The following is a 19903-nucleotide window of genomic DNA, read 5'->3' on the forward strand; positions in this document are numbered from 1 at the left end:
CAGCATATTTTCTTGCCATTGCTTTATGTACAGTGACACGTGACAAAGTGCATGATAGCTTTGCTGCACCATTTTAGTATTCCAATGCTGCACATTATTAAACCCATTTCCACACATTAACCTTTTCTGAGTTCTTTTCTTACTGTTGTGCGCAGACTATGATTAATATGCCTTTGGTCTTGTGTGATAAAATCTTGCCAATCTCCCTCCACGCCTGCCTACAACTCCAGTCACCTTATTATTTTTGAAAGGTTGCATGGTCACCAAGCTTAGATTGTTCCATTTCCCTGCTCTACATCTTATGCTGCACATGTCCCTCCCTCATTCAAATGTGTTTTGTCTGCAGGAATGGAATATGGAAATGCTTCTTTTAGCATGTGTGTGGGGGTTTGGGGGGGATAGAGGGGTTGTTTCACTATATCATGTAACCATTTCATCAACTTCCCACAAGGGCAGCTCGCGTGAAATTCCTTGGAGGGCTGCAGTTTTTTTTTTGTAGCAAATATGAGAATTTAGCTAAACTCCACAATTGTTATGCAAAAAAAATAAAAAATAAAAAAAACATTTTTAATTTGTTTCAAGCACAAGTTTGTCTTTTTTAAGTCCCAAATTTGATTTAGATGTCTATACATTTGTCATCCTTCCATCCATCTATCTTTCCTTCCTTCCTTCCTTTCTGTATTTTGTTTTGAATGTTCGATATTTAAAGCCTTGCCACTGTAAATATATCTGCTGTTTGTATTTATATGTGAAAAATGGGCTGTCTAAAAATAAGGCTACTGTATAGCTAGGTGTTCCTTCAGATTGCGTTATTTATTGATCTTTTATGACTGCTTGAAGGAGCCATATTTAAATCACTCTTGTCAATAATTATATTATAGCAGAAATGTTGTTTAGAGATGTTCTTATTTAAGCAAAATAAATAGAAAGTACAAACTTTCTCCCCAAAAATTCATGATATGCTATTGAGTCATAGACATAGACTTCCCAAATGAATAACTCATGAGGAAACCCAAAAAGAAAACAATGTACTGGCTAATTTTCATCATGAGCCATTATGTAACCTATAGTACACAAACAACAACAACGGTCTTTGTTGCTGGTTTAATGTCCTTGCAAGCAGAAATTATGATAATGATTCCATATTGCAGCATTTTAAACAGCTTAAGTGGAAGTCCCCTGAAAGCTTTGACTTCATGGATGATAACAGATTTGAATGTAAAAAAAACTTAATTTAGTTGCTAATGGACAGCAAAAAAAAAAGAAAAAAACTCAAAAACAACAAATGCATTCAGACATAAGTGGTTTAACAAGCCAGAGATCTTCCATTAGATTATTGTGTATTGGGTTTGGTTGATCTTGTAACAAACTGAAGGATATGGTAACAGATACAATTAAATGAAAATGTTCCTCTGTTAAATTTCTATTATTATTGTTTTAGAATGAGAAGACCCTCAAGGTATAAAGAAGTGTGCTGGTGCAAATAATCATGAATAGGGGTAATGTACAGAACTTTGTTAAGTGCAAGAGGGAAAAAAAGGATTTAAAAAGTACTATGAAGACATCAGAAAGTTTTGCTGAAGCAAGATTAACAAGAGAGAGGAAGACCAGTAAGCGACAGTATGGTTTCATGATAAGAAATACGGACAAGTCAAGTTTTCTAAAAGATCTCTGTGGATCTAGAAAACACATTTGACAGGGTGCCATGATAGGAAATGTCACACTGCCTGAGAAGGTCAAATACACAACAAATATCTCTCAATTGCTTTGATACAATGGAAGTTTACCGCAGAAGCTAATATCTACATTCTTCCTCATAACAACTCTTGGGTAGACAGCCAATCAGCTCCAAGGAAAATTATTAGCACTCCTGGACTGAATGCTTTGTAAATGCTAGTCAGTGGCATGTCAATGACTGGCACATAAAATAGCAAGTATGAAGACCTTGCTATTTTATCTACCCACGCTGCATTTTCTTTTGAATATTTTGGTTATGCTGAATAAAAAAATCTACATGTAGCTGGATTGTTTGCAAATAATTTGGATTCAAAAACATCCGCAAATAGGTAAATCTGCAAATACTCAACGGCAAATAGGCAGGGGTCCACTGTATTGACGGACAGATTGAATGAAAAAGTTATCTAACAATTCCCATAAACTTTATGAACTACAAAGTGATCTGTAGTTTGAGACAAAAGCAGTTTAAAAAGAGCCTGCATAGGCAGTGCAATGATCTGGAAAGTTTGCAAATCAGTAGAAGGAAGATGAAATGAGTTTCAGTGAATGAAGTTGAAAGAAGAGTAGCTAAAAATGTGTGAGTTTAGATATCAGGAGTAGGGAACGAGTGGTGAAGAAGAGCATGGAGATCGGATGAAGTGGATTGCAAAAAGTAGATAGTAGAGGTTGACTAGCAATCTGTCCAGGGTGTAACCGACCTCTCACCCAATGACCACTGGAGACAGATATCAGCCCCCTGTGACCATGCAAAGCTAGGTGGGTACAGACAATAGATGTATGAATGGTAAGAGTGGGCCTGTCTAGTTTTCAGAATAAATGTTTATTAGAAGTACAGTAAACATATATGGCAAGAAGAACAATAAATCATACTCTTATACTATAAATTAGATGAATGTAGTATAAATCAGCAAGGTTAAGAAAATCAAAACAGAAATCGAAAGACAAACTCATAAGCTAGAATTTGTGAACAGTGACAAGTTACAGATTGCCTCAGTCTGTAGCTTGGAATGCATTGGGATGCTGGTCCTAGAGTCGGCACAACTGATGACATCAGATGTAAGACTGAAAACAGTGACAATAACATCAGGAAGGTTTACTGATAATATAGATGAATGTCTACAGAATCTCAAAGACAGGAAGGGAGGTTATAGGATGTGCAATATGCTCTTTTCTGTACATTTTATTAGCAAGAGTAATATTCCATAACTGATACTATTATGTTGCCTGTATTATAGACCAAATTGCTTCAGGAAGATAAGCAATTCCTGAAGCAATTTAGGATTGCTATCCTTTTCACCTAATTTCTGAGAACTCTACATAACCCTATTGAGGATTTGTTGTCTCAAACTCATTTACCTCTTTACATATGTATATTATTCTTCCCCTTCTCTTCTAAAATTTCTCTGTAGAAGAGGTTTTATCAAAAGCACAAGCAAATGTATAGTTTAGCTAGTATAAGTACTAGCTAAAATTCAAAACAGCATGGAGAAATGTAATGAAACATTGTTTTGAAGAGAAAATGTTTAACAGAAATGCTCAAGAAAACATAAAGAAAACACAATGTGACAAGAGCTGCTGCATTGGGAGACGAGAAAGCTAATTAACCCACCAATATCCCACAGTGCAGTTGGCAAACACTGGGATGTTTCTTTTTCCATAATTCAATTTGTATAACCAACAGAAAAGCTACCATAACAATGTTATTTCATCTGAAGAAAGACAGTACAGGAGCAGTTGCCAATGGAAGTCTGTCCTTTCTCCTCCTTGCTCCTTAACTCGGATAACAGATTTCATTACGCTCATAACTATAGAAGGAGGCTGAGCTCATTATGGCCCCTAATCCAATCTGAGCTCCCTGAATTGGCAGTGCAATGACATAACAATATCGTCCTTGGGATAGAGAAGGTAGAAATGTTAACAAAATTCCAGCATTGCAGGGAAAAAACATTTCTGCCTGTTAGGCAGCATTGAATGGAATCACAAGGTTGTAGAATAAGAGCTACATTCATATGGCTAAAATAAAAGTAAACAAAAGAAAGCAAAATAAAACTAATAAATAGGCTAGCTGATAAAAAAAAAGAAACTTCTGGATTATTTCCAAATACAGGGTTCAAGTTGCTAGGATAGAAGTTGGGTAATGTTAACCAAACATTAGTGGGAAAATTGAAACCCAGTGTTGGACATCAGTTCTTCACAAACTAACATTTTGACCAGATTTTCTCTATACTAATGTAAATATCAATTACTTTAGTTCACACTTGGAAATGAATTTGTTCACTCAAATTAACAATAGTATTTTACCTGCAAGCAAGCTAGCACATGCTACTTCTAACTATGTTCAGCATTCACACCTTGACAAAAGAGTTGGTCATTAAGTCAATACAGACAGGCAATGTCTTATACATTGTTAAATACTATGTATTATCTTTGAAAAACTTTGAAATTGCTACTTCTAAAATTAAAATTTTAACCAAAATCTTGGTCAAAATGCGCACCCAGTTTGGGTAGAAAAATATTAAAAGGATAGCCATTTTCAATTATATGCAATAATTTGCAGGCATCACTGAACACCTTTATAAGATGAAATAAGAAATGTAAGCTAATAAAAGTATACTATATAACAGGGGTCCCCAAACTCGGTCCTGGAGGGCCGGCCTCCTGCATGTTTTAGTTCTCTCCTTGGTTTAACGCACCTGAATCAGATGATGGCTCGTTAGAAGGCCTAAGAAGAACATTGACATGTTGAAAAGGTTGTTGGTGCCACCAGGGAGAGAACTAAAACGTGCAGGATGCCGGCCCTCGAGGACCGAGTTTGGTGACCCCTGCTATATAATGATGTAGGCTAACTGTCTGTGAGTTGTGTTAATAATCTCAGTTAACTCTCAACAACAGCTTTGTTCATTTAAGCTAATATTTGTATTTTACCTGTTGAGTGGGTAGCACAAACTAAGGTGAGCTATGTTTAACATTCATACTTTGAAAAAAGAAGTGGTCATACAATTAATGGACCTGCAGACAAATAGTATTTTATACAGTGGTGCTTATTAAGAACAAATTTTGTTATCCAAATTGTTTATGTGCAAAAAGGTTTTGATAGGGAGGCTGAGTCAATTCGTCTCTTCATTATTTTGTGTTAATATTTGAAACTATGTTTTCATTTCATCTCTTTTCTCCATAATTTTCTTCAAAGAGAATGTACCTGTGTGAAATGTTATATTAGTAGCAATCATGCTGCAATCTCAAAGGAGATTCTAATCTGTCTTGATGTGGAATAAATTTAATGACAAAGTTTCCCTAATGCATACGGACATCAACACACATTTGATTAAAACCTGCCATACACAGTAGCCCTTCAGCTTTTACATTCAGAGCACACATCAGACCTGCAAAACAGCATCAAACCCTTTTTGGCAAACCAATTGTAATCAATAAGACAAAGTTTTGGCCTCATTTACTTTATGTGGTTAATGTAGATATCCCAGATCAGTTGCTTTCCCTTTCCTCTTCTAGAAATTTCCAGCAGTTCCAACCTTCATTTGTGTTTTTCTGAGCATTTCGTTTCCTAATAGGTGATTAAATTGCTCCAAACGCACAATATCTTTCTGAAACACATTGCAGCATTGCCCAGCACCCACATCCTTGAACAATGACGAGCTTTAGGAGAGGACAGAATTAAAATTCAAAGACAAGGCAAGTTCATTTCAGTCTCACAGACCTTTGTGCAAAAAGCACTTGACTGATTTTAATCACATTCTTATTTATTTCAGCTTAGAGCTCGGCATTACTGTTTGGGAAGCCTGCAGCACCTTCATCATTTTGTTGGTATGGTGCAACAGCGCCATCTAGTAGTCTCATGCGGGTATTAAAGAAGAACCACCAAAGCTATTAGATGTCAGTCTAAAAGCTCTGCCTTCACAGCACTGCTGAACAGCAAACATTAATTTGCAGAGTATGGTTTCACTAAGAGCGCTTTATCTCCCTGTTTGCTATCCACCCCATTCAGTCAGTGTTATTGTATACATCTCTCTGCACTTTTGAGCTATTAGACTGCCAAACAGAGGGAGTGAGTCATGGAATACAATTGGCATTTGGCAAATAGAGAAAAATATCCATCTGAGCACCTCTGCATTATATTTCTTAGAATGAGAAATGAGAATGTAAACAAAATTTGCATTGAAAAGGGTGGTTTCTTTCTGAGAGATTACCTTTTTTATTTACTGCTGCGAGTTGTATAAATAGCTAAAATCAAAACAAGGAATAATTCACATGCAGTATCTTTAAAAAGTATTTGTACCCTTCGACCTTTTCAAGTTGTGACAAATTACAAAAGCAATTTTTGATGTACTTATTAGGACTGCATGTGATAAATAAAAAAGTAGTGCACAATTGTGGACAGAAAATTATAAATAAATTCCAAAGCAGATTTTTGCTAAATGTTACATTCAAGTAAATTATTATTTTTTTATTCTGATACCCTAAATAAAATTCAGTACAATCAATGGCCTTGAAACATCTCACAGAGCACTGTTTATGATCTGAAAATAGGGTGCTTTTCTATAGCATGACTGGGAAATTAGAGTTGATGGTATATTGGATAGATCTGAATTCAGGGCAATCCTAGACAGAAATCTGTTAGAGAAGGAATGTCCAGTTCTGCAACTTTTGGATGAATTCCTTCTACAAACCACCTGAATCAAATAAATTGCTCCTCACCAGGTGCTCTGCAGAGCTGAGTGACATACTGATGAGGGAGTTTAACCATTGGATTCAGGTGCATTGGAGCAGGAATGCATCCAAAAGGCGTAGGAAAGGCGCAGATAATATCTGCAGAAGACCTGGGTCTATGGCGGCAGTGTGCCCTCCAACAGGACAAGTCTATACCTAAAGTGAAATAGTTTGCATTATAGCCATGTGCTACAATGACCCTTTCAAAGACCAAACCTAAGATTCAATTAAAATCTGTAGGAATGCTTGAAAATTGATGTTCGCAATTGAGCTCCATCTACTCTGATAGAGTGAGGTGTTTGAGAATGGGGGAAAAAAATCATTTTCTTCATGTGCAAAACTTGGAGAAACACTGCATTAATAACAATATTGACTGCTGAAATACATTTTTCTGAGATTTTTGGGAAAAGTTCTAAAAACCACATTCATCACATTCTTTCTGTATGTACTGCTTTGTATTGATCTACCATATAAAGTTATAGTAAAATCCATCCATCCATCCATTTTCTGTTCACCCTTGTCCCTAATAGGGTCAGGAGGATTGTTGGTGTCTATCTCCAGCTACGTTGCGGGCGAGAGGCGGGGTTCACTCTGGACAGGTCGCCAGTCTGCCGCAGGTCTTAAAGTAAAATACTTGACAAAATACAAAAACATGAAAGGGATATGTTTACTTTTGCAACTCTTTTATGTAACCAGAAATGCCTTTTTCACAAACACAACTGTAATTATGCTGTATTATTAGCACAGTAATACCGCATGGCCAAACTATTTTCATTAGAAACTGAATTGGTTTGTGGGGAAGCTTCATGAGCTCATTATGGTTGTGCTATAAAAGCAGATGTGTGGGCTAATCTTTATTGCTTTTGTTTCCCTCATCTTAAACACTTTTTTTGATGTTTAATGTGGGGCCAGAGGGGGGGCATTATGTAAAACCGACATTTTTAAACTTTATATAATGTTATAATGTTGTTCCCTCATCAAAAACATACATGGAGAATTGCTTTAGATCTTTCATGCAAGCTTGAGAAATCCTTCAATCTCCTGCAAGAGTTTAAAGGGGTGCCTAAACACTTGCTCCCATAAAGCGTCTGCGCCTTCTCCTCTCAGCTCCACCAGACTAGTGACAGCAACAATCAGCAAACACCTGGTGGAACTGAGCATCTGCTGAGCTCATCATACAAACTACTTCTCAAGCCAACGCACCTTGGCTTGAGAGTATAATAGAGGAGCATTGCTGTGATGACGAGCTAAAGGCAGCGTGTCGGAAAAACTAGGACCTTCTTAAAGAGACAGATGTCCATTTTCAGGGCATACAATAAGGTCGTTTTTTTAAAGCTATGATTTACATTTTTAAAGCAACTTCAGGTAACATACTTGATTGTACTATAAATTCCCCAGAAAATACATAATACCATCACTTTAAGAACATCTTAGCCCAGTTCACACATTCTTTTTATTTTTCACATATTTGTTATTATAAAATGCATTTTCTCTGTCTGTGTCAAGTCCCCTCCCAGCTGGTTGTCCAACAGTGTTTGTGTGCACTCTCCCATCATTAAAAATGCATAACCTCTCTGCAAACAGTGTCCTGACAAGCATCTAGAGCTCACTGGATATCAGTCATTAAAATTTAGCAAAGAGGCTAAAGCACAGCCTGTAGGTGGATAGGCATCAGGTTCCCCCATTCAGGCAATGGATAAATTTTTCAAAGTCCTATTACCTCAAGGCGGTGCACTGTGACATTACAGTTGTGTGTCTCGGCTGGAAAAGCAGTCGAGGTTTTAGAAAAGCCGAATCCACAATAACAATATGAGTCTCGGGGTGGCTATACTGATTCATTTACTACTGTTGGCTGACAGGGCTTATACTAAAAAAGGTGAGTTGTCATTTTTTATCCTGATGGAATACTATTTAGACTTAATAGGAGTGTTTTATTTTGTAGAGGCTATATATACAGATAAAGCTGGGCCTCCATTGTTCAAAGTCAGAGTGTAATACAATTTCAAGGATTGTATCAGCTGGCAAGAAAACAGTGATATCAGTCAGGGATAACCAGTAAGCCTTTACATATCTTTTCCTCTGAGCTAAAATAAAACATTGCTTCTGTAATTTTTAGGTGTCAAATGTGGAGGCATCCTCTCTGCTCCGTCAGGTAACATTTCCAGTCCAAACTTCCCAGGCCTGTATCCCTACAACATTGACTGCTCCTGGCTGATTGTAGTGGCTGAAGGCTCCTCAGTCCTCCTCACCTTTCACCACTTTGAGCTGGAGTACCACACCAGCTGTGCTTACGACTATATCAAAATATACAATGGCATATCTGAGGACGAGGGGAACCTCCTTGGGACATTTTGCGGTGACATTTCCCCACCTCAGTTCACCTCTTCTTGGAATGTCATGTCCATTATTTTCCATTCAGACCGCCATGTGGCCCACAGGGGCTTTAGTGTTGGCTACAGAAAAGGTAACTGGTTAGATTTAATGTAATATGACAGATATATTGAGGCTAAACTCTGAAAAACTACTGCTGATTTTTTAACTCATGAATTGTACCTAAACATCCTGGCCTTGTATGCATGTCTAGAATTTACATACAACAATCTTAGACTGTTTTCAAAGTTTAAACCTTTTTACTCTTAATGTTTGTAAAATAATGCCCTTTGCAGACTATTGTCAAATAAATTCACCTCAAACTACCGCAAAGGCAAGGTGGTATAGTTGAGCCCAAAATTATACAGACCAGATTTAGGTTTAACATAATCTTTTAATTTTGTCAACTTACTTTTCCTTCCAAGGGGTAATTTTAACCTTTTTGTGTGGCCCAGGCAATGTCCCAACTTTATTTGCTAGAAAATCTTTGGAGGAAGCCAAAGATAAGAGTGGTAGCAATTAACCTCCAACAGGGCAATGATGCTATTCTGCCAAAAGTATTTATTGTATGTTTTAGAAGGATAACAAAGAATCATCAACAAGAATTAATCATCACACTATCAGTGGGAATACAGAAAAAGCTAGTCAGCCATTATAACAAATGCGAGTGCAGTACAACAGACTCAGTATTTGCATATGTTAGGGACCACAATCGGCAGCATATATATTAAATCCGTCAATATTTAAGACCTCCTCTTATAATGCTTGTAGCTGTGTATTTTAATGGTTCAAACACCAAATATCTCTTAGCACCCACCACAGAGACTGCCTTGGCACTACTGAAGAAGGTAGCATTACCAGCCTTCTCTTGGGGGTATAGAATCAGCGCCAATAATTGGCCTGACGCCACTTGTCAATTATTCTGGGGGGTGGGGGGGTTGTCAGCAATTGACCAATCGGCAGTCGCTATTTGTCTCAAAGTACATGCCCTTATGCCTCCAATAATGTAACCCACTAATTGAACTATTAACTCTGACAACTTTGGTTAAATGCTGCTCAAGTTCAAATTTGTTCCCAAGCAAAATATTGTTAGTTCCTGTTTCTTTTAAAATTCATCCTAGATCCAAGGTTCAGGGCAAAGGCAGGGGGATTTTGCTATGACAATGATAACGATGCTGCTCTTACCATTGTGCACAAAGCTGGTTCCCATCTCTTTCAAACAAGGACAACTCTTCCTCACAGATAAAGCCTATCAAAAAAAGCTTTCTTATTTTCTGAAAGCCTTTGGGAAAAAGATGAGAGTAGTTTTGAAATGAGAATGTGGATTTTAAATTTCAGAATTCAAAATTGACAGTCAGAGCATGTCACGTTTCTGTATTTTTCAAAACTTTTAAAGATTAAAAAAGAACCACATGAAAAGAGAATGACACAATTCTGGAGAAAAACTTCAGTGAGATTGTAGACAAGTGGAGAATTCACAGCAGATAATCTTCCAACAGGACAATGATCCTATACTGCCAATGTGTTCATTGTATGTTTTACAATGACAATAAAAAATTTAATCTAATATAATGTAGTTAGCATAAAATCAACATAAACATTTTTGGAAAGGTTAAAGTTTAGACTTAAATCAAATCCTGAGATTTGTGTGGGCCTAAGACATTTGACCAGACCAAGAAAAGCAAAAGTATACAATGGAGAACTGACTTTTGTTTATTACTTGCCAAAATGGATGAGCAAGCAGTCAAGCACAACTTTCAACTTTGGACATTAGATTTCTTTTGCCTTCGACATATGCCTGAGGTGCTTCAGTGGTTCTTTTGTTGTTGGACATTTGGTTTGGAAATGCAACAACATTGAAGAACCAACATCCACTTCATATCAACCTTATGACATTAAGGTTTTGCTTTAATACCACTACCAGCACATCTGTAAACTGTGTACTCGCAGAGGTATACATATTTCTACAGACTGTATTTTCTTTACAGGCCAAAAGCAGGCAATTAGATAAAGGAAAACACCAGTGTATAGGACACTTAATTTACAATAGCAAGACAATGAAACTAGACCGGAACAAAAAAAACTTATGCAAAACCAGATACAGAATAAATAACTAACATCTTCCGTTTGGGAAGAGGCATTGCTCAGATACTTTGACATTTCACATTTCAACTGAAAAAACCTCCAAAAAATGTCTCATCTTTACTGCAAATGCTGCAGAAATCTTTTTGCTTTATTCCATATTGAACAATCTATACAGATTACAACAGCATTTTAAAAGATATCCTTCACATTTCAACAACCAATTTTTTTACAATGTTTGATAAAGTGTGAGAGTGTCAAGAAGTGCAGGTTTTAACTATAAACAAGGGAAATTTTACCTCCACACAGGTAAAATCTGAGAAGGTAAAGAGAAATCAGAAATGGATCAAAATATTTTTTTTCCTCAAAATTAAAAAAACAGTGCATTATAACAACAAGGAGAAAAAAGTTTAAATTGGTGCGATTTTATTGAAAATTAAAAAAGAAAACAGCAAATACTGTGTACTATGTAAGCATTCACAGCCTTTACTCTATACTTGTCTGAGCACCTTCAGCAGCAATCACTACCTCGAGTCTTTTGTATGCCTCTACAAACTTGGCCTCTTGTTTGGGGTATTTTCTGCTGTTTTTCTCTGGAGATGCTGTCTGGCTCAGTCAGACTTAATGTGAAGAGTCAGTACAAAGGTCTTGGTCTTTACAGAGATGTTCAATTAGATCAAAGTCCATTCTCTGACTGGGCTGCGCAAAGATATTTGCCAACGGCTCCTGATGCCAGTGTTTGTGAGCTTGACTATGGGCTTTGGGTCACTGTAGTATAAATCTCCTAAATTCTTGCTCGCTTCTATGCATAAATAAGGGAGATATTTGATGACATAATCCACATCAAGTGATAATTTCTGGTTACCCAATTTTCAGTTATGGTAAACAGAAACACAGCCAAGGATTTTATGCCTTGGTACATATGTTTGTGGTTTGCTTATATTCTTTTGCCAACTTTTTTATTTTAGCTTATCTTCGTTTAACAAATTATTATATAATAGAAAAAATGCTGTTTGTTTTCATAAGCTTGATGTTCTTCAAGTTTCTCCTCTTAAATGGCATTTTCCTTGTCATATAACACTTATTTTCCCTTTTTGCCTCCTTTCCTTGCTAGACGTGTGTGGTGGAGTGTTGACTGGACTATCAGGTGTCATTTCCAGCCCAGGCTACCCTCAGGAGTACAGCAACAATGCAGACTGCTCCTGGACAATACATGTGTCAAATACAAGTGTTGTCACCTTGGTCTTCCTGGACTTCCAGCTGGAAAACAACGAGGGATGTAACTTTGACTTTGTTGCCCTGTTTGATGGGCCAACAGTCACCCACCGCCATCTTGGCAAATACTGTGGGACAGATGAACCCCCCAACACAGTCACTACTGCTAACCAACTCCTGGTAGTCTTCAAATCAGATTTCAATATTGGTGGGCGAGGCTTCAAGGCTTATTATTACTCAGGTAAGAACATTTTCTAGACTAACTGTTAATAGCGTGAAAAATAAAGAAAGCATCAAGTTAACAAATCTCATTGATGATGCTATGCTGAATGTCTAAAACAAGTCACTTGAAGGACTAGAAGGATTATTAAATCTAATTTTTGAATCTCATAAAATATTCTGCAACAATGTGAAAACCCAATAGTGGTCCTGTTAAACTCCAGACTACAACCCATGTGAGTGTGACTTTGCTGAGTGTAAATATATAGGCATGGACAATATGCACAAATGTTATGTCTGACTTAAATATTTCAGTTTTTGTCTTCATTAGAGCTATAAGTGTTTGGTCAATACCAGTTTGTCCCAGCAGAAGTTATTTTGCCCATTCTTCTCTGCAAAATAGATCAAGTTATGTCAGATTTGATGTAGAGCATCTGCGAACATCAACTTTCAAATCTTGCCACAGATTCTCAGTTGGATTTACAGTTGTACTTTGACTGGGCTGTTTCAACAACTGTATCTAAGTGCCTCTATCTAAAACAATTCCATTGGCTGCATGTTTAGTGTTGATGGAAGGTGAACCTTCACTCTGTCTTTCTTCCAGACAGAACACCTTCGTTTTCTCAGCAGAAGACAAATATCCCCAACAGCATGATACTGTCACCAACACCTTTCACTGTGGGAATGGTGTCTCCTGGCTTTATGCCACAGATGGAATGTTGCACATAGGGCCAAATGTTGTTTTTTGTCTAACTAGACCAAAGCACCTTTTCCCACATCTGTACTGTGTTCCTCAGCTAAATTACACGAAAGGTTATGGTTGCGCTGTGATGCAGATATAACCTTACATCAATCTCCAGTTTTTACCCCTTGAGCTTTAACTGCTTGCTGCTGGATTCCATATGGACGAGTTAAACTTTAGAATGCATAACCTACTCATTAAGTTTGTGCAATTCAAGTAAACAAATGAGTCAGATTCCCAAAACTGGAAACCTATAAACTTAAAAGGAGTCCTCATAAACTTCAATTACCTGCTATAAACTTTAGCTTTTAATTTTAAGACTGTTTTAAATAGCATTCCTGAAAGGAAGTAATAAAATAAACACAGAAAAGAAACCTTAATGAAGATGGCTAACTAATGTAATTTACGTAAAATAGGTGAATGCCAACAAGTTCTATCCGCTGTGAGCGGCAACTTCAGCAGCCCACATTTCCCTAACATCTACCCGAACAACATCAACTGCCACTGGAGCATCACCCTGCAAGCCGGGTACCGCATCAAGCTCTTCTTTCCTGTCATGGATCTGGAAGGCCGCAACAGTCTGTCAGACGAGTGCGACTATGACTCGGTGTCAGTGTATGACGGGGACAGCCAGGCGGACACGCTGATGGGACGCTGGTGCAGCAGGGAGCAGCCGTCTTCCCTCGTTTCCAAGAGGAACAAGTTGCTGGTTGTCCTCAGCACAGACAGAAATGAAGCTCACAGAGGGTTCACCGCTTCTTATCTAGGAGGTAAATGTGTTTGTGTTTGTCTTTTATCAGGAGCTAATGGGACAATTAATTGTGTGTATCCTGTGGGGACTGCAGGTTAAAGATATGTACTCCCCACCGAGTACACTGTTTGCAGTATTAATCCCAACTAAATTTGCTCTTTAAATTCTAAACATTCATCCCAGCAAACAGCTCTCCTCCATGTCATTCCTATTCTGCTCACGAAATATTTGAATATGTTTTCCTCAGTTGTGCCTGTGAACATTAGCTGCACCAGATCAGAGTTTACCATCCTGATCCCTCAACGGTCGTTACCTCAGCTGGACCGTGAGCGCATCTACCTTGGAAACCCAACATGCACAGCTCAGCTAACAACCACCTCATATAAAATACTGGCCCAGTTTGTCAACTGTGGTACAGCCAGCCAGGTAACTGGCTCCCATACTCTCCTACACCATGAAATGATTTCTTGTTTAAAAATAATTTACTTTTACAAAGATCTGTAAAAAAGAAAGTGGAATATAAAAAACTGGTTAAATATTTTAGTCTTAGTGTTGTAGATCTAAAAGCAGACTTAAAAAAGTAACAACTGCAAGCAGTTATCAATGGGTTTCAAGCCCGACCCAACAAGTTGGTCCCTGGCACTGTCCTGCCCCGCAAACCCTGCTCTCCACATTCCCACCAGGCATCTCTTAGCATGTGGACAGGACAGGGATTACTTCTTAAAGGTGTTGTCATTATAATTTGTTTATTATATGGTTAGTAGAGTACAAGTAATATATATTTTATAAATAAACTACCTAAATGTTTCACAAAGGTCATGTATACACATAGAATAACATGAAGCTCTTATCATGTCCAAGGATTCAATGCCGTTTAAACCAGTGCCATGATTTATAGAACATACAGCTGATAAAACGTGACTAAACTTATTTTGTACCCATTTTGTGACTAATAATCCTTCACAGAAACACCACAACATCACCATGCTGGTGAACAAGCTCTACATTGATTTCTCTGATGGGAAGCAGCAGAACGTGCAGGAATACAAGGTGCAGTGCGACGCCTTACGGAAGGTCGCATCTGTGTCAATCATTTCTGCAGAGGAGCGACGGCTGGAGGAGCAGGCCCAGCACGCGGAAAGCGACAACAGCGGATACGTGGCAGAACCAGAGGCAGAACCTCATGACTTAAGTGATATTGTCTTCATCAGCATCTGTGTTCTAGCTGTCATCCTCATGGTGATAGCAATTGTTTGGTTGGTGCTTCTTTAATGAATTACACAGAGATTATCAACAAGTTCTTAGTCTCAATTAATTTTTATAGAAAAAAAAAAACATACAAAATTGAAAAGAAAGCATAATTTTATGTTTTCACATAGCATTGACACTGCTCTCTAAATACAGAAGGTTACCTGCAATGCTTTGCACACAGAAGTGTGCAATGAATTGCAGGTAATGTGCACCAGTAAACTTTTCTGAATGTGTCATAATAAACCAAGTTCTACTAACAAAAAATTTAACTTCAAACTCAGTGCAGATTAATTTACAAACATTTTGTACTTTTGATTGTTTTGTACATAAATTTTTAAAATTTACATAAAGGAACTGCCAGCTATGTAAGGTGTTCTATACATCTTGCATCTATGAATGTGATTCAAGTTGTACTGGGGATGCTACTTTAGTGCTTTGGCAACTAAATATGTAATGTGGCTTTCTAGAAGCTAATTAGTTAATTTATAAAATGTGGTTGTTGTACTGTGTATCATTTTTTTAGCAGCGTGATAACTCTTAAAACATTTTTTCTAGCTACTTTCTGACTTAGACATTGAAAAACATAAGATTGTTTTGTAAGAGTTCCTTGGGGGATGAAAACATGATGTTTTTAGTTTATTTTTGTTTTTGTAACGTTTTATGAAAATGTTTTGCTATTAAATATAATATAAAACATCGTCTATTTTGCATTTTCTTCAAGTGACATGTGTAAGACATTGTAATAATAACCAAAAAAAATCTGAGAAGACATTTTACTAACTACTTTTTAATTATTCTGGTACAGTGAATTACAGAGATCTTGACCAGTCAGGCCTTTTGAAAAGTTCAGGTTCACACTTCGTTTAGCTTGACACATTCTTCCACAAGGTTTGAGGAGATTATAAACTTTCATACTAAGGTCTTGCAAACCAGCTGAACTCAAGATTAAATGCTGAAACTAAATCAAAAGGTGGCTTAGCAAAAAATACTGGCTAAAGGGCATTTATGCAACCAGACTTTTTAGTGTGTGTGTGTGTGTTTCCCCTCTGATAAATTTGTTTTTCCAACTGAATGGTACAGAATATATCATGTTAGAAAATGATATATTCTGTAATTATTTATTACAGTCCTGTTTTTACACCTTATTTTAGCAGGTGTTTGTGTGTGTGTGTGTGTGTGTGTGTGTGTGTGTGTGTGTGTGTGTGTGTGTGTGTGTGTGTATTTGAGACACAGTGTTTGTTTGTTTTTGTATTTTCAAGATTTTTAATTTTCAGACAAAGTTAAACTGGTAAGAGGTGAATCCACAAAGAAGTTTGATCCGTTTTTCCCCATTTGTCATGATAAAGTGTCCTTGGGAAACTTATTGAACTCATATAAAGGATCACAAGTGTTAGATACAATTTATCTTCCAGAAGTAGTATTGCAGAGCTATTTATGTGCTACAACAGTAGTGACCAAGTCAAGAGCTACTATCCTGCAACTTTAAGATGCATTCTTTCTCATACCTGACTTAAATGACTGAAATACCTCATATTCGGTCATTCTGCTCTGCATATGCCCCTTAATGAGCCGTTCATTAAATTTAGGTGTGTTTGAGAAGGGATGTAACTAAAAGTTGCAGGATAGCCATCAAGGACTACATTTGGGCACCGCTGTGCTAAATAATTGGTGAATAAACCTTTACTGCAAAAACCTGTAAGGCAACACTATAAAAAAACAAAATATTAAAAATTATGAAATATGTACAGTACAGACCAAAAGTTTGGACACACCTTCTAATTGAACTCAATTAGAAGGTGTGTCCAAACCTACAATCCAAATTTCATCATTGAATTTTGTATTTAATTGACATTTTCTTCATTCAGTTTAAAAACAAAATTAATGACATATGGTACAGTATTGTGTAAGTGGAGGTATGCTTTAAATATTTAAAAAATTAGAGCATTCACTCATAAAACAGCGTACATTTACTGATGCACCTCAAAATACAAAAATATTTTGTATTTTCTCAGCCAAAAAAAGAACACGATTAAAGACTAAAAATAAATTTTAAACAATTCACAGGTATTAAAATCTCTTTCATAATAGGTTCGAGTCACAGTCCAACTTGCGTTCACTTATTTTTTGTATTTAGAAACCAGCTGGCTGACTGATATTTTGCCGTCCTTTACTTCACTCCTGACGTCAGGGTTGTGTTTGAAGGCGAACACCAGCGCCCTGATAGTCCGTCTGTATGAGCTGCTGACTAACCGGGAGCTCTGGTGAAAAACTTCTCTCTCTATGTTGTCTATCAGACCAGAGTCCTCCTGTATGACATATAGACCAACAGACAAAAGTACTTTTCAATTCATTTAGTTCAACAATCTGTAGGAATGAAATACAAAATGACCAAAGTGTTAGGAAATAAACCAGCAAATAATAAAAACACAATGATCACAGAATATGAAACCAACAAAACCGATTTTAACAAATAGCTCAATTTTGTTACAATTTCAACTAAAAGGTACAGCATTTGAGAGTCTCACTAGTTCCTACTAAATCTCCAAGAAGAGATTAACTATAATGAAATAAACAAGAGGCCTGTAAGGATTACAATCTATCCTGTTTTTTATTGTTTTTGTGAAAGATTTCTTATTCTTACCTGCATTTATCACTTTATGAGCATGATAAATCAAAATGATTATGTCTGAAATCCACTTAAAGCTGTCTGTATTGTCAAAATTGTAATTTACATGTTTTACTCCACCATTTATTCCACAAAAGCATAAATAAATATCAATAAATTCACAATTATTTAATAAAGTGCATGTACTTTCTGCAGTTTAGTGATAAAAATCAAATTTCCTTATGGATATGGAGTCCTGAAGAAGACTACTTAAAAATGTGCAGTCTTGTTTTAAAGCAGAATTTGTTTTTGTGAGTTTATGATTACTATGCTATGCAGCCAAAGCCAAGCAGATAAAATGATAAACGTGTGAAATACCATTACAGTTCTTTGTCCCGTTTCTCACCTTGACCTCCAGTGCTTCAGACAGCATTCTCCTAGCATTGCTCCTGAGCCCTTCAGACTGTTTATCGGAGCGCACTTCAATAGACGGCTTATTTGAATTCTCCTCAATGAAAGTCCTCCAGTCAGTGTAAACTTTTGCAGCCAGAGAACTCACCTCAGGATCTGGATGCTTCCGTACTTTGTTGACAGTGTGACCTAGGAAAAAAAAAAACAGAAGGATTTATTTAGCCTCAAGTTTGTAAGCAATGAGCTGTGACAAAGTGCAGCACAAATGTATTTTAACCTCTACAGATATCTTCTGCTTTTACTTTTTCATCTTACCTAAATGTTTCATATTCTTAAACAACTTTAAATATTAGACAAGCTGAATAAACACAAAAAGTAATTGGCAATTACCGTAATCAATGTTTTTCATACTAATTACCCCACTAGATACTTTTTCCTTTATTGTTTCTTTCAAGCATAATCAAAATGGTTTAACTAGTTAATAAATGGCACCACTGAAGGATGGTCAAGGCATCAACTTGCAGCAAGAGTGTTCAAATCCCTTTCTGGGGTCTTTCTGCAATGAGTTTGCATGTTTCCCAGGATCCTCAAAGAATGACCCATGAGTCCCTGAAGGGATTATATGTTTCTCAACTGGACTGGGAACAACTTGGGGAGAGGGAAGTCTGGCCTTTTCTGCTTAGGCTGCCAGATCTGGCCAAAAACATTAGATGGATTACTTATTATGTTATTGTTTTAGGTCATCTATGACTGCATAACTATGGGCTATATTTTTTAATATAGTAACAGAAAATGACCAGTGTTTCAGGGCCAAAATTAATTATCTTGTTTATATTTTGACCGTTTAATAACAAACCTGTTCTGTGCGGTATATCAAACCAGCAAAAAGCAGGAAATGATGACTTAGAAATTTCTCCTGTATGTACCTATTTTAGTGGACCTGAGCACTTCTTTGGATGGGATCTTCTTGCTCAGCTCAGTCAGGGCGTTCATCAAGTTCTCCTTGCTCTGATCCGGCAGTTCTAGCGTCGACTTGTAACGTAGGATGTCCTCAATCACAACTACCCTCTAAGAAACATTATGAATGGCATATCATCAAATGTAGAAACGTATGTCGTTTTTATTCACACTATGCTTAATTTCTCACCCGTAAAGACTCAATTGTAGCTTGTTTGTAAACTCTCTCGTCGCTCTTCTGTTGTTTGGGTGTTTCTCCCTTGGAAAGCCGAACGACAAACTTGTCCATCTTCAAATAAAAGTATATATCTTCAGCTACAGCTCGTTAGCATTAGCTGAAGTAGGCTAACCACTGCTAACGGATACAGTTTGCTAGATAAAAATTATATTTTCGTTAAATAATTTGCAATTAATATTAAAGAGACATTTTATAAATTTGATCATGCCATTTGTCTGCACTCTCTAACCATGTTTACGTGTGGAAAAATAGTGTCAATAATGAAGTTGAAATACCGACGGAAGTCTGTTTGTAACAGAAATTATGTTGCCTTCAGGTACTTGAGGAAAAAATGTCTCTTGGTTAAAATAATCAACTAGTACAAAATGATGAAATGACTGTCAAGTAAAAATAACCAAAGAAAAAAATAATATTTGTAGGAAAAATGTCTTTTTGAAATAAATGTGTATGAGATAAAACGTAACAGAAAATAAAATGACATAACATAACAAAATAAAGTGCAGTTACATTACATCTCTAGGTAGAAATTGGGTAGAAATGACCGCTGTTAAAAATATGAACACTTATTTAGGAGTCCTTAAACGCAACCTTAAAGCTAAA

At 36.8% G+C, this 19903-nt stretch overlaps 2 protein-coding genes across 2 annotated transcripts; one reads left to right on the forward strand and one right to left on the reverse strand.

Moving 5' to 3' along the window:
• The first annotated feature begins 8271 nt into the window (after positions 1-8271).
• On the forward strand, positions 8272-15114 carry cdcp2 (CUB domain containing protein 2). Its single transcript, XM_044133577.1, has 6 exons — positions 8272-8338; positions 8579-8926; positions 12029-12370; positions 13507-13860; positions 14089-14267; positions 14808-15114. The coding sequence occupies exons 1-6, from the start codon at positions 8272-8274 to the stop codon at positions 15111-15113; spliced, it is 1596 nt and encodes a 531-aa protein (XP_043989512.1). The 3' UTR covers position 15114.
• A 28-nt stretch (positions 15115-15142) lies between these two features.
• Positions 15143-19633, reverse strand: tceanc2 (transcription elongation factor A (SII) N-terminal and central domain containing 2). Its single transcript, XM_044133582.1, has 5 exons — positions 19579-19633; positions 19256-19354; positions 19035-19176; positions 18104-18297; positions 15143-17398 (listed from the first exon to the last, which is right to left on the reverse strand). The coding sequence occupies exons 2-5, from the start codon at positions 19352-19354 to the stop codon at positions 17210-17212; spliced, it is 624 nt and encodes a 207-aa protein (XP_043989517.1). The 5' UTR covers positions 19579-19633; the 3' UTR covers positions 15143-17209.
• Positions 19634-19903: the final 270 nt, after the last annotated feature.

Source organism: Gambusia affinis, linkage group LG12 (genome assembly GCF_019740435.1).
Source record: "Gambusia affinis linkage group LG12, SWU_Gaff_1.0, whole genome shotgun sequence".
Classification (NCBI taxonomy): domain Eukaryota; kingdom Metazoa; phylum Chordata; class Actinopteri; order Cyprinodontiformes; family Poeciliidae; genus Gambusia; species Gambusia affinis.